Consider the following 12787-nt stretch of genomic DNA (forward strand, 5'->3'; position numbering starts at 1 on the left):
AGAGATGAGAGTCCTTTGTAAAGAGAAACATTTGTCTCTCAAATAGCTAAGAGCCTGCTGCAATGACAGGCTTTGGTTTGTATTTGTGTCTGAGTCACATTTATTTTCTATTTAGGCGGATGGGCTTAAAATAAAAAAAATAAATACTAAAGATTTGAAATTTTAGTCATGTGTCACCTCAGGGGAAGTTAATTCTGATTTTTGTCTGTAATACCCACGCACAAATTGCAACTCGAGGAATAAAACGAGAGCTTGGAAAAATAAGCACCTGGGGCTGATGAAAATAATGCATTTGTCTCAGGGCAGGGGCTGAAATGTGGACCTAAGTGTTCTTAGGGAGAAACATGTCAATACGAAATCTTTTCACCAACCTTTGATGGATGTGCTAATCTTCTCAGGTCAACACGGGCTCACCCTGGCAACACACTGTAATAACTTATTTAAAAGGCAGCTGGCTTTTATAATGGAATGTTCCATCAATTTTTAGATTTTCGTTTTCAGAAATGTATTCTTTTATCAAAACAATATTTGATATACATAGTAAGGGTTCAATTATACTTTTTCTACAACAGAGAAGGCTGCAGAGGTGAGCAGGTTTGGGAATTATTGTTCTTTGTTCTCAATTCTGTATGACATTCAAGCTCTGTAGAGATAACAAGAATGTCAGACAGGTATTTTCATTCCCTTAGAGCAGCGGTGGGCAAACCATCACCCGGAAGCCAAATCTGGTTCACAGCCAGTTTTTAGAAATAAACTTTTATTGGAACACAGCCATACCCATCTGTTTACTTACCCTCTATGGCTGCTTTCACACTGCAAGGGCAGAAGCAAGCAGTCACGACACAGAGCGTGTGGCTTACAGAAAATGCGAACTCTCTGGCCCTTTAGAGAACATGCACTGCAGAGAGGCGGTGTGTGTCTCGCTGCATGCGTGCATCATTTTCCGCGGGGGCTAAAGGAAAATGAGGAGGAGAGGCCAGCTGACTCACTTAAGGCATTTGCGTAGCTCAGGTGGGTTAAACAGAGAAGAAAATAGAAAAAGGCAAAAAACTAGGCAGTATCTTCGAGAACTTTAATGAATGAACATTATTCTTGACATCACAAACCAGCATGACTTATGTGAAATTCTCACTTTATGTCAAAAGAAACTCTCTCAGGTTGGAACAGTACACGTCCTGCCAACTTCCAAGTGGCTGACATGCTCCCTCCCACCCCTCCGAGGGGCCCACTGGGACTTTGGTGGACGTACTCATGTCTCTTTCCTGAGAAAACGCACAGAAGGAGAGAAGAGAGGGAATCCAAAAGGCAGGGGCTGATGGCTGGGGCCCGGGCCTCAGAACTTGAGCGGAATGACCGGCCAGTATTTGGGCTGCTTCCTGTCACAGTGCTTGTCAAAGCTCAGCTGCACAGCCGCCTCCATGGCCTGGATCTTGGCGGCGCTGTCGCCGTAGAGCCGCTGCATCTCGGCCTGGCGCCGCTCGCCGGGCCGCTCGGCCGGGGGCTCCCCGGAGCGGCGCGGGTTGTAGCACAGGTCGTGGTCGGCGTTCACATAGTCGGCCAGGCGCGCCGCCTCCAGCTGCTGCTGCCGCCCTGCGAAGGAGCCAACGCGCGGGGGAGGAGCACCGTGAACTTGGGGGATGCGCAGCTGCCCCGCGGGCAGCAGGCGGCCCCCCGAGTTCCCTCGGCTTCCCCTTCCAAACTGGGAAGTCGGGCCCAGCTGTGCCAGCTGAGATGTTCACGAGACTTAAGGCACGACCTGCATATTATCGTTATCTACGAAGCGCACTGTGCACTTATCACGGAGTCATACACTGAGAGAAAAGGCAAAAAGCCGCAAGGAAACGTCACGCCAAACTATCAAACCTCTGCCATGAGCCCTGAAAATACAGGGGAAGATGAAACCACCTGCGTTCCTCTCTTCTCTTCCATCTGCACGGCCGCCCACGACCTGCCGGGCTAGCAACGGCTGGTGGCACTCACTTGGTTTTAAACAGTGCACCAGGCCAGCAGGGAAATGAAACGCTTCCTGCAAAGGCCAGTGTTGCAAGAAGTAGTACTTCCCACCCCAAATGAAGTGGTGGGGGGAAAAAGTCAGCCCTTTGGAAGAGGTACTGATTTTAGGTATTCTGGCCAAGAGCAAGAGCTAGTCACTAGAGAACTGCAGCCAGGAGCGATAGTCCGGCCACACGTCCAAACACAAGCCAGACCAGGCCACGGAGGGTGAAATGATACAGCACTTGCTGAAGGGAAAAGGGCCGAGAAAGGGCAATTCTGCAAAGGGAAGGAAGGCCTCCGACTTCAGTCTTCCTGCTATATTAACAAATGCACACCAGTGTGCTGATTCCCGCCTTATGGGAGCTGACTCTCCACTTCACTTCACAGGTTAGCTTAGGCTAAATTTCAAGTGATACCTGCTTTTAAACCTACTAATTTAAATGGATCCTTGTAAAGCGAGAAATATTTATTCAATTTATTCTCCTCTCTATACTTTTTACTCTAACAAGTCCTAATATCATAACTTTTATTCTTATGTAAATGGAAACAACATAAAAATATCAACAAACCAATGCTTCATAAGGTAAAATTTAGCCAACTTAGATTCTTGTAAGCGACTGTCAAGAAGAGAGAAATTGACTAGTAGAATGCACACATCTGTAGCTACTATTGCTACCAAGAGAAATACTACTAAATAAGGAGTGAAGATGGTTGTAGGGGAATAAAACAATGATATAAATCATTCTTTCCTTGTTAAAAAAAAAAAAGTAGCAGAATGAAAGCTTAGTATGGAAGGGAACACAAAAGTGAGCAAATCAAGTGTGAACAGAGAGATATTTATGTGGCTCTGCATAGTCACTGTCATAAATTCCGTTCTTTATAAATAACACCTTGGACCTGGAGGGAAGGGGTTTTATAAACTTGGAAACATTATTAACAACATATATGGCCATTTCTGTCTTAGCACATCTGCAGTTTACTTTGACATAAGGAAGTAATATACGGATATGCCAAATGACTGTCACACAAAACAAATGCAATCTAAACTGTTACCTTATCCATGCAAGAGAGATATAAGTGACTTACTGTGAAGTGCAGAACTAAACCAAAATATTGGCCTTTAATAGGCAAATGAATGGGAGGTCAACAGCATTTGTTTCTCATTTTTGGTCTTTCCACCAAGTTAGAAACATCAGGATATAAGTTGTTCAGTTCTCATGGGTGTTTAAATTCTATGTCGTCCTCCCCGCTGCCCCCAGCAAGACTACTCTTCTGAAGGCTTGGCATTTCCACATTAGCCAGGGACAACAGATTCCCTCTGCCACCTATGAGAGCCTTGGACACGTTACCAATCCTTGGGCTCTGGTTTCTTCGTCGGCTCGGAGGAAACAATCCGATGTGTAAGGCTGCTGGGGCCTCAGAGCCTCTGCATCTAGAGGACAGAGGGTCCCAGGCCACAATGCTTTTACTCTCAAATGTGTCCCAAGACTATAATTAGCCTTATGACAGATTTAGTGACCCAACAGATGTTGAACTTCCTGTCTAAATCTGAGTCTCTGAGTTTAGAAGTTTTAATAAACACTGGAATCTTCGCTTAGTAAGTGTTGCTCTCTGCCGTTAGGATATGTGAATATAACCTTTTTACTTGTGCATCTTTCTTTTCCTTATAATTTAACATGGTTATAATTATGCTTCAATTGACAGATGGCAAATTAGACTTGGGGTGGTGAACACAACGCAGTCTTCAGAGAAACTGAAATATAATGATGTACATCTGAAATTTATATAATGTTATAAACCAATGTTACCTCAATAAAAAAAAATTACGCTTCTTTCTGCTATCCTTCTGACAAAAACTATCTTACAGGTATTAAATCGGTATAACAATTCTATGTCGAGAGACATTTTCTCTTACTGTCGACATCTGCGGATGAAACGCTATGTTAATACAAAGCAACCCCAGCCGGCAGTCAATGAAGCCTGTGCAATTTTTCAAGTTCGCACTCAGCATGAGCTCATGGGTTACCATCACAGGGTTTAGTTAATAAAGTTCATACAGTGTAAGAATAAAAGAATAAAAGACACAGCCCTCTGCTCTCAATTCTCTGCTTGGATCTCCTTCCCATCCAGGCCTCCTCATGACAATTTAAGGCCCAAACCTTATCTCTTCCCTGCCTCACAAGACGTTTCGAGGTCTCCTGGTTCCCTGCGTAGTGGGCAGGTGCCCTAAAACATAGTAAGGGGTGGGAAGCCTGTCTCCCACAATGACAGCCTGGCTAGCGCCAGGACCCCCCTGTGGGAGTCATCTATGGGGGAGGGGCACTGTCGCCTGTACTCACTCCTACCCCCAGCCCCGGGAGGATGCAATGCCTGACACAAAGCAGGTGCTCAGGAAATGACTGTTGAGAGAAAGCTCGGACAAAGGCAATACATTATTTTTTGTAAACAATTGTTTCTTCCAGATGCTGTTAAAGAAAAATGATGACAACCCAGGGATAGAGAAACAGACGCTCAGATCTCAAAAGGTGCTGGGTAGAGCTCCCTTCCAGTAGGTTCCTCAGAGCCTCTGTGGTGGAGAGGCTGGGTGGGGAAGAAGGAGGGGAGGGGCACCAATGGGTTGGGGTCTGATCTTGTTCCCTTACATCTGAATTACTTTGCTTCTACTTACACAATTAGAAAAAAACAAGTTCTAAGGCTAGACTACAAATTTGAAAACCAGTCAGCTTAAAACCAAATACCCTCAGACTGGCTGGGCATTGGAGGCTAAGCTAGCATCTGAAAGTACTTAGTGTATACTGACTTAGGGCACCATGCAAACCTTAGAATGGAATATACTTGTTTGAAGGCATCCACTCATTCTGTTTTCTATTTATTGCTTCCTTCCTCCCAATGAAAGAAAGGATTCTCAATAACTGGCAGTTTTTCTCCTGTCAAAACAAGATGAGGGCTGAGCCAACCAGATGGAGGATCATCTGATTGAGGTAGAGGAGAACATCACCCTTCAGACGTAACTGAACAGGGGCCTTGTCATGGAGAGGTTGGTCATTTTGACTGAAAACAACAGTGGGACTCAATGTTACCAAGTGCTTTTTTCTTGTAGGGTATTTGATCATGGGAATTTTTTTTAATAAAAATCAGAATATCTTTATAGATTCCACCTTTAAAACAGGCTTGTAGTGGGTTGAATAGTGTCCCCCCAAAATTCACATCTACCTGGAACCTCAGAATGTGACCTTATTTGGAAATAGGGTCTTTGCAGCTGTAATTAAGGGAAGGATCAAAATGAGATCATAGTGGATTAGGGTGGACCCTAAATCCAATGAGTGTCCTAATGTGAGACAGAAAAGGCCACATAAAGACAGAGGGGAGAACACATCAACCCAGAGGCAGGGACTGGAGCTGTGCTGCCACAAGCCAATAAACGCCAGGAGCCCCCAGAAGCTGGAAGAAGCAAGGCACTAGAGCCTTTGGAGGGAGTGTGGTCCTGCCAATGCCTTGATTTCAGACTTCTGGCCTCCAGAACCGTGAGAGAATAAATTTCTGTTGTTTTAAGCCACCCAGTTTGTGGTAATTTCCTACAGCAGTCCTAGGAAACTAATATACGGGTTAATATGCATCTAGGGTTAAAACAAGAAAAACAGTATTATGCTATTAAGGAGAAACTTTACTGGATTCCATCTGGGTTCAGGATAAATAACCCTGATATTTTTCACCTCAGTCTACACACTTCATGATGTTACCAATGTAGACAGTCCATAAAGGAAAAAACAAATCCTGAGAAGTGACTTGGACTTCAGAGAACCTGACATAGCAGGAAAACTCTCATTCAGTATTCCACAGACAATTAGCCCAAAGGTAGAACATCTTGGAGGACAAAGCACTAAGACAAATGAGTGTTAAAGAATGTTATTTTTCCTCATTTTCCTAGGATTAGCATATCTTTCTGATTATATTCTCTGCTCTGTTGCCAGAATTAATGATCTGAGCACAACCGAGCGAAAGCACAGACTTGACCAATATCATGAATGCTGCATTTCTGGCTTGTCAGCGACACACCCAGAACACAGGTACTGGCCAGCAGACCTGGAGCCACTTCCGATGGGTCTTCCGTCCTCACCCCACATCCCTCGCTCCGTGACAAAGGTAATCCTGAAGTCAGTGGACAATCACCATTTTCACTTTTAGAATAAAGTGCATGCCCATCCTTCCCTTCCACTTTCCTATGTGCCTTGTGCACATATCTTCTCACTGATTGGCTTTGTGCACTTCCGAACATCTCAGTTAGACGAAACAAACACACATGGTGGAACTGTGCTCCATCAGTATGGTTCCACACTTGAATCTCATTGACTAAACCGAAATGGCTCACTAAATACTGGGCCACAAGCTTCACCTTATCCTCTAGGTTTTCCATAGACGGTGGATGCAAGCAAAACAGATGGGGTTCCAGCCGACTGACTGAAGGCTCACTATGAAAACTAGAGTCTGAAACCTTCCTACTCCGGTGGACACAACACACTGGAGCAGATGTCTCCCATCAAATGGATAAACACACATCTGGGCCCTGTGGCAAGAACAGCACTTTGAGTGCTAAGTGAGGAGTGGACTTAACCCCTTTCTTTCTCTCTCCTTCCCAATTGACCCATCCCTCAAAGCCTAGAGCACACTCCATTTCTCCACAACCAGCCCGTGGGCTCCTCCTCTGACTGCAAGTTCACTGGCTCTACCTCTCATTTGCAAAAGCACCAATGGACCACACCACAGACAGCTCTTCTAGATAACATTTTTAATTTGATTTTGTCTCCTCTTCCCAACTGGGTTTAAGCTCTTTGTGAATATGTCCTTGTTTTGACCCAAGAGATATCCCCCAAAACAGAGGTGATAATTATCTGATTGGGTCAAGCCTGAGGCAACAGTGGCAGTGTTTGTTTCAGAGGGCCTTCTCTATTGGGAATGATAACTTTCACTCATTTTCCCTCTAAGTATTAGGACTATGACCTTGTAGTCTCGACTGATAGTTACTTATGACATTAAAAATGATAGTTTTCTTAACCTAACAATAAACATTTTTCCTAAGAAATAATTGAAAACACAGCTGACCTTTAAAACTTCACAACTGTCTACTTTCCCACAAGCAATATTACCACTGAAGCTTTAAATAACGGAAATATCTCATTAGGAAATGATGACATATAACATCATCAAAAGCATGCCTGTTTCCACTGCACAAAAGGAATTCTTTATTTATCCTACTTAATTTTTTTTATCATTGAAATATGTTAAATTAGAGAGTATCTGGAAGAGTAGTGATCACAAATAAGAACATGCTATTCAGTCTGAAGGATTTTATCCCTAAGAAAATATTAAATAAGACTCAGATGACAATGAATTGAATAACATATATGTTCCTGTGGAAGTGAATAACACTGAAAAACTAAATCTTTCAAGTTTAGGTACGTTTTCCCTTGCTAGTAATATTTTATAAAATTCTGTGTTCTCTAAATAATTCACATTCAAAGCTGAATTTGCCCTTATTGAATAAGTAGCTTCTAGTGGTTCAAAGAGCAAAACAACACAACTTTAACCAAGTATTCACACTGCTCAGGTCCCTTATCACTATTACGACATTTCCCAACTGTGTATGTAACTAAGTCTCCATGAACATTTCTAGTGAAGGTAATGGATTGGAAAGCACCATGGGCATTCAAATTACTTGCAGCTGAATTCCATCATTCATTACTGCTCGAAGGAACACGAATTCATCCTATACACCACCAAGAGTGCTGGTGAAAAGAAAGAATGCTGGTAAACCGCTGCCCATTGTTTTTGGTGGGGCAGGGTCAGGCCCCAGCAGCTTCTTCTAGTAAAGACCAAGTCTGTAGCAGCAAGATTAGACTCTGACACCACAGCCTGTTCTCGCCCTCACCAGACAATTCTCCCATCTCCCAGGGACCTGATAATGCTTTCAGGGCAGACTGCAGGACACAAAAGCATCGCAGAGACTCTAGGACAAGTAGTTTTCAATGATGCTACAACTACACATTCTAAAAGCAAAAGCAGCAGAAGCTCGATGTGTTTAATGCTGTTGTTATTAATACGGAAGTGGGTTCATTCTTCCATGTATTTTACTATATTAAGTTATATCAAGCAAGAATGTCCTTGAAACAGAAAAGTTGCGTTGATGACTATTTTGACGAAATTGTGTTAATAACTAAATTTGACACAACCAACACTTTAATCTGTTACATTTTAACTATTCTAAATCAGTTTAAGAGTTTGAAAAGTGCAGAGCAGAAATATATGACTTTTTTTTGAAGCCACAGAACATCTTTTTATTAAAAATATGCAGAATCTCAGAGCATCAGAGCAAAACCAGTTTATGGTTAATAACTCATATTAAAGGATGAGTTATTAGCAACTAACCACAACAACTAACATTTCTTGAGCACTGACTTTGTACCGAGCACTGTTCTACAACTTTTCTCTTATCATCTCATTTAATCACCATAACTACCACTCCATTAATTAGGATCCCCGTGTCACAGGTGAGGAGACTGAGGCATAGAACAGGGTAGGTGGCCCACAGGAGGACAAGAACCTCTAGCTAGTTGGTAGTGGAGCTAGGCTAGAACCTTGTCATACGAGTGGTTCTGCCACAGCTGTCTCTGTATAATGTTACTAACAATAATGTAAATAATAGGGAGCAAGGTTAAAGATGTAGGTTGTAAGGGTTTTCATAAAATTTCCTTTTTTGTTGGTTTGCTATCTAGATCACGGTAAAACAAATACATACCACATTTTCTTCACAGCGATGGCAAGATCTATGTGGTTCACTGTATGTCCCACTCACAGACTGCACTTGGGAACAAAGAAAATTCTCGCAGGGTGATTGTATTAGTTTCCTAGGGCAGCCATAACAAAGCACCACAAACTAGGAGGCTTAGAACAACAGAAATTTATTGTCTTCTGGAGGCCAGAAGCCTGAGATCAAGGTGTCAGCAGGGCTGTGCCTCCTCTGAAGGCACTAGGGAAGGGTCTGTTCCAGGCCTCTCTCCTAGCTTCTGGTGGTTCCTTGGCTTGTGGCAGCAGAACTCCAGTCTTCACATGGCTTTCTCCCTGGGAGCATGTCTATCTCTGTGTCCAAACTTTTCCCTTTTTATAAGGACACCAGTCATATTGGATTAGGACCCACCCTCATTTTAGCTTGATTACCTCTGTAAAGACCCTATCTCCAAATAAGGTCCCATCCTGAGGTCGGGGGGGTTAGGACTCCCAACAAATCTATTTTTAGGGGACACAATTCAACCCAGTAGTAGCAATGATAATAGTGTAATTTGAAGCCCTGAAGTAAACTAAGCAGATTTAGGAATAATATCAAACAAAATATGCAGTTCATCAAGTTTATAAAGCATTCAAAGCCTAACTCACTTTGTAAAATGCCCCTCAGAACCAAAGCAGGTTTAGCACTTTGTGGGATCTTTGGAAACCTCTGATTTAAGCCTCATAATTAATATTGAAATACTTCATTCAGTCATTCAAAATAATATTAAGTGCCAGGCACAACTTAGCAGGTAATTTTCATGACTTTTCTTTTTTTTACCTACCTAGAATTCTACCTGACAAAAGTAAGAGGAGGAACTGGGATGGTTCTTAACCATATCTGTAACTGAACTGCTTACACTGGAAGGACTCATTTCATTATTTTCATTTCATTCACATCTATTTTTTATTGAATAACTATACCAAGTTTATTTTAAATTAGCAGATAATTCAAAATGGCCTTTTGGATGACTGGGATTTGCTCCCATCCTTAATTAAAACTTCTATCATAAAAACATCAATCTCTGGTGGGAAAAACATGTTATTCTACCTTCTGGTAAGGACAACAGAAATAAGCCTTATCTCTATCATATTTTCTTTTTCAAAAGCTGTAACAAACGGCATTCTAACCAAATGTGGACATGCTTCAATGCCTACTTTCCCTCATTCGTTGCATACTTTTAAATTAGACTAATGATTATTTCCTATGTATTTTGAAAAAAGGTAAAATTTATTTCTGGAGATCAAGGAAAGAAATATACTCTATGTGTAACAGAAAAACTATTTTAAAAATACTCATTTGGATATACTTTCTAATATGCATCAAAGAAGTCAACAGTGTAATCAAAAGAAGGGAAGTAAAAAAGAAACAATCTGAATGAGTAGTTTAGTGAAGAATCACAGGCAAAGACACTAAAGGGCACGATACTTTACACAAAGCCCATGGCTCAGTTCCTGGCACCCAGTGGGGATCAATAAATGCTAGCCCGTCATTAGGAAAATACAGATCATTCAGGATGGAAATGAAACTTGCCCATTCCCAGGCTTGTATGTTTCTGTTTATTAGGAAATTCTAGGTAAAATATCATAAAATTAGAACTCAACAAAAATAGTATGGAGACTAGATACTGGTTATAAGGAGAAAAGCATATCTGTTAGAGACACGGACAATGTAAAGGGGCTGGTGCATCTTAATAGTAAGGAGAGCATACAAAGTAGTTCTAGTTCTTCACAGCAAATTAGTAAGAAATTACAAACAGAAAACTGCTTTCGCATTGAAGATAGAGGGCCATTCTCACAATTCTCTACATCCAGGGACAGACACCTTCAATGCAGGATCAAACTGGAAATGTTTAAATACCAGGCATTTGTTATTCTGTTTAGGTTCACACTGATCTCTACTCGGAAGGGAGCCTGATATTTACGATCTGGTAGCTCTAGAGCGCCAGGGAAGTCTCCGAGCTGTGGACCAGTGAGTTGGCAGCAGGATTTTAGGAACTTAGCAATCTTAGGGACAAAACCTAATCCCTGAGTTTGTGTTAGAGGAACAAGCACAGGCACTGGAGTCAGACAGACCTTTGTCTGAATCCTAACAGGAAATTACTAGTAGTGCACCACAGAACAAGTCAATCAACCTTAAGGCTCACTTTCCTCATCTGTAAAATGGGTTTAATACCTCGAGGGACTGTTGTGTAGATTACGGAACACACACACATAACGCACAGATACACCCCATCTGGTGGTGTCTAACCTTCAATAAACGACAGAGGCCCTATTAGGATAAGCTTTGTTCTAGAACTAACAAAAGTCCTATATTAAAACAACTCTGGAAACTAATATAATTGAGGTACAATATCACCATAGCTTTTCCAGGCTTAGGATTGGATCTGGAACATTACTGAAGAGTTATAAAATAACTTGAGAGATCAGGGAAGAAAACAAGGCAGAAGGCAGGGCAAGGAAAGGAAGCACGAGGAGACAGAGGCCTGCACTTACGTCGCTCTTCCCTGTGCCTCTCGGTCTCTGCAAAGTACTGGCGGAGCTCCTCGGTGATCTCCATGTTGCTCACGTCGCATTCTACGCCCCCATCTGACTCGGTCTCCATCTCCTCCTCTGCGGACCAAGCTTGGTCTTCTCTTGTGCTGTCATACAGATGCTGCCCAGATCTTCCAGCATGCAAATAACCGCAGCAGGAGTCCTGGGAGGCCGAATGATGGTCATAGAAGGACTGAGGAGATCCACTCTCGTTAGCATAAGAGCTTTGGGCAAGAGCTGCGGGAGGGGAGTACCACGGGGTACTGAAATAAGATTCTACGGCCTTCCTATAGGCGTTCTGGTGGCTTCGCATCCAAGCCATTGCTTGATGATAATGTTGCCAGTATCTTGCATATACTGGATGAGAAGACCAAGGCTCGGTAGCTCTCGATGATGCCGCCTACAAAATAAAGGGAGGTGTAGGCTAGATACCACACAGTTCATTCTCAAGAGAAATTCTCAAATGTCTAATCAACTAATCAACACGTATTGACTGAGTATCTACTAAACACCTACTCTACATTAGGGTGCTACTGGGCCAAAAAGGATATAGGACAGGTCCTTGCCCACAATGGATACCAAGTGTATGCACACTTGCTCTGAAGTACGTGTACACGAGGTATTCACAGGACAATTAGTTTAAGATTATGTCCCTTATAAAGTGGGGACAGAGGCTAATAATGATCATTTTTAATAAGATGCTGTTGGAGGTCATTGAGAGGACGTGACTACCAGCTGACCCGAGAACTGGACTTGGGCAATCGGAGCTCCTCACCCCTTCCCCTGTGCATGGAACGTACGCTCTCCCCACTGTTCCCACAGTGGGAGCCATTTTCAAGGATACAGCCTTGAAAGAGCAATGTGTTGTTGAGACCATCTGGACGGTACACATGACTGAATCCAGTTAAGGCCTCTATATAAACTTTTAAGATTTGGCAGGTGGGTGTGGAGATCTACTTGTCTTTCAGATGCCCAAGACAGGCCTCGTAAGTTCTCTTGCTTATTAAACCTGCCACCTACCAATATGGAGCGGCCTGCCTCTTTTTTCAGTCTCTCCTTGCCCTCTGTGTACGGGGGCCAGTTTGCAAACGAACAGATGCAGGGAGAGATAAGGACCTGACGGCTATCATCTTGGCCCTCTCTACGCACTGTAATTAAGAGACTAGTTCCAAGTTAGAAATGGCCTGCCAAGAACCACATGGACTAATGAGCAGGATGTTCCCTGGTCCCTCCCTCTCCGCCCCCTAAACACCTGCTGGCTTGGCCCACTCCTCAGTGCCTGGGACAAAAGATGTCTAGCAGCACACCCAATGTTGCTTTTACTTTTAGTTTTCTGCTATATTTCCTTGGTCTTCTCCATCCTAGAATGAGAACACCACAACTGTAATGACTAAAATTTACATTTTTCTCTTATGAGTTAAAAAAAAAAAAACCTTAC

General features: G+C 42.7%; 1 protein-coding gene across 3 annotated transcripts in view; it reads right to left on the reverse strand.

Annotated features, from left to right (window-relative positions):
* Window positions 1–1051: 1051 nt before the first annotated feature.
* The window catches only part of GEMIN8 (gem nuclear organelle associated protein 8), a 258299-nt gene continuing 246563 nt past the window's right edge, over window positions 1052–12787 (reverse strand). For all 3 annotated transcript variants that reach the window (XM_058535461.1, XM_058535459.1, XM_058535460.1), the window contains 2 exons: window positions 11311–11749; window positions 1052–1590 (listed from right to left, as the gene is read on the reverse strand). In XM_058535461.1, coding sequence (XP_058391444.1) covers window positions 1334–1590; window positions 11311–11749 — 696 coding nt within the window. In that variant the 3' untranslated portion in view covers window positions 1052–1333. The remainder of the gene's footprint in view (window positions 1591–11310; window positions 11750–12787) is intronic.

This window comes from Diceros bicornis, chromosome X (genome assembly GCF_020826845.1).
Source record: "Diceros bicornis minor isolate mBicDic1 chromosome X, mDicBic1.mat.cur, whole genome shotgun sequence".
NCBI lineage: Eukaryota > Metazoa > Chordata > Mammalia > Perissodactyla > Rhinocerotidae > Diceros > Diceros bicornis.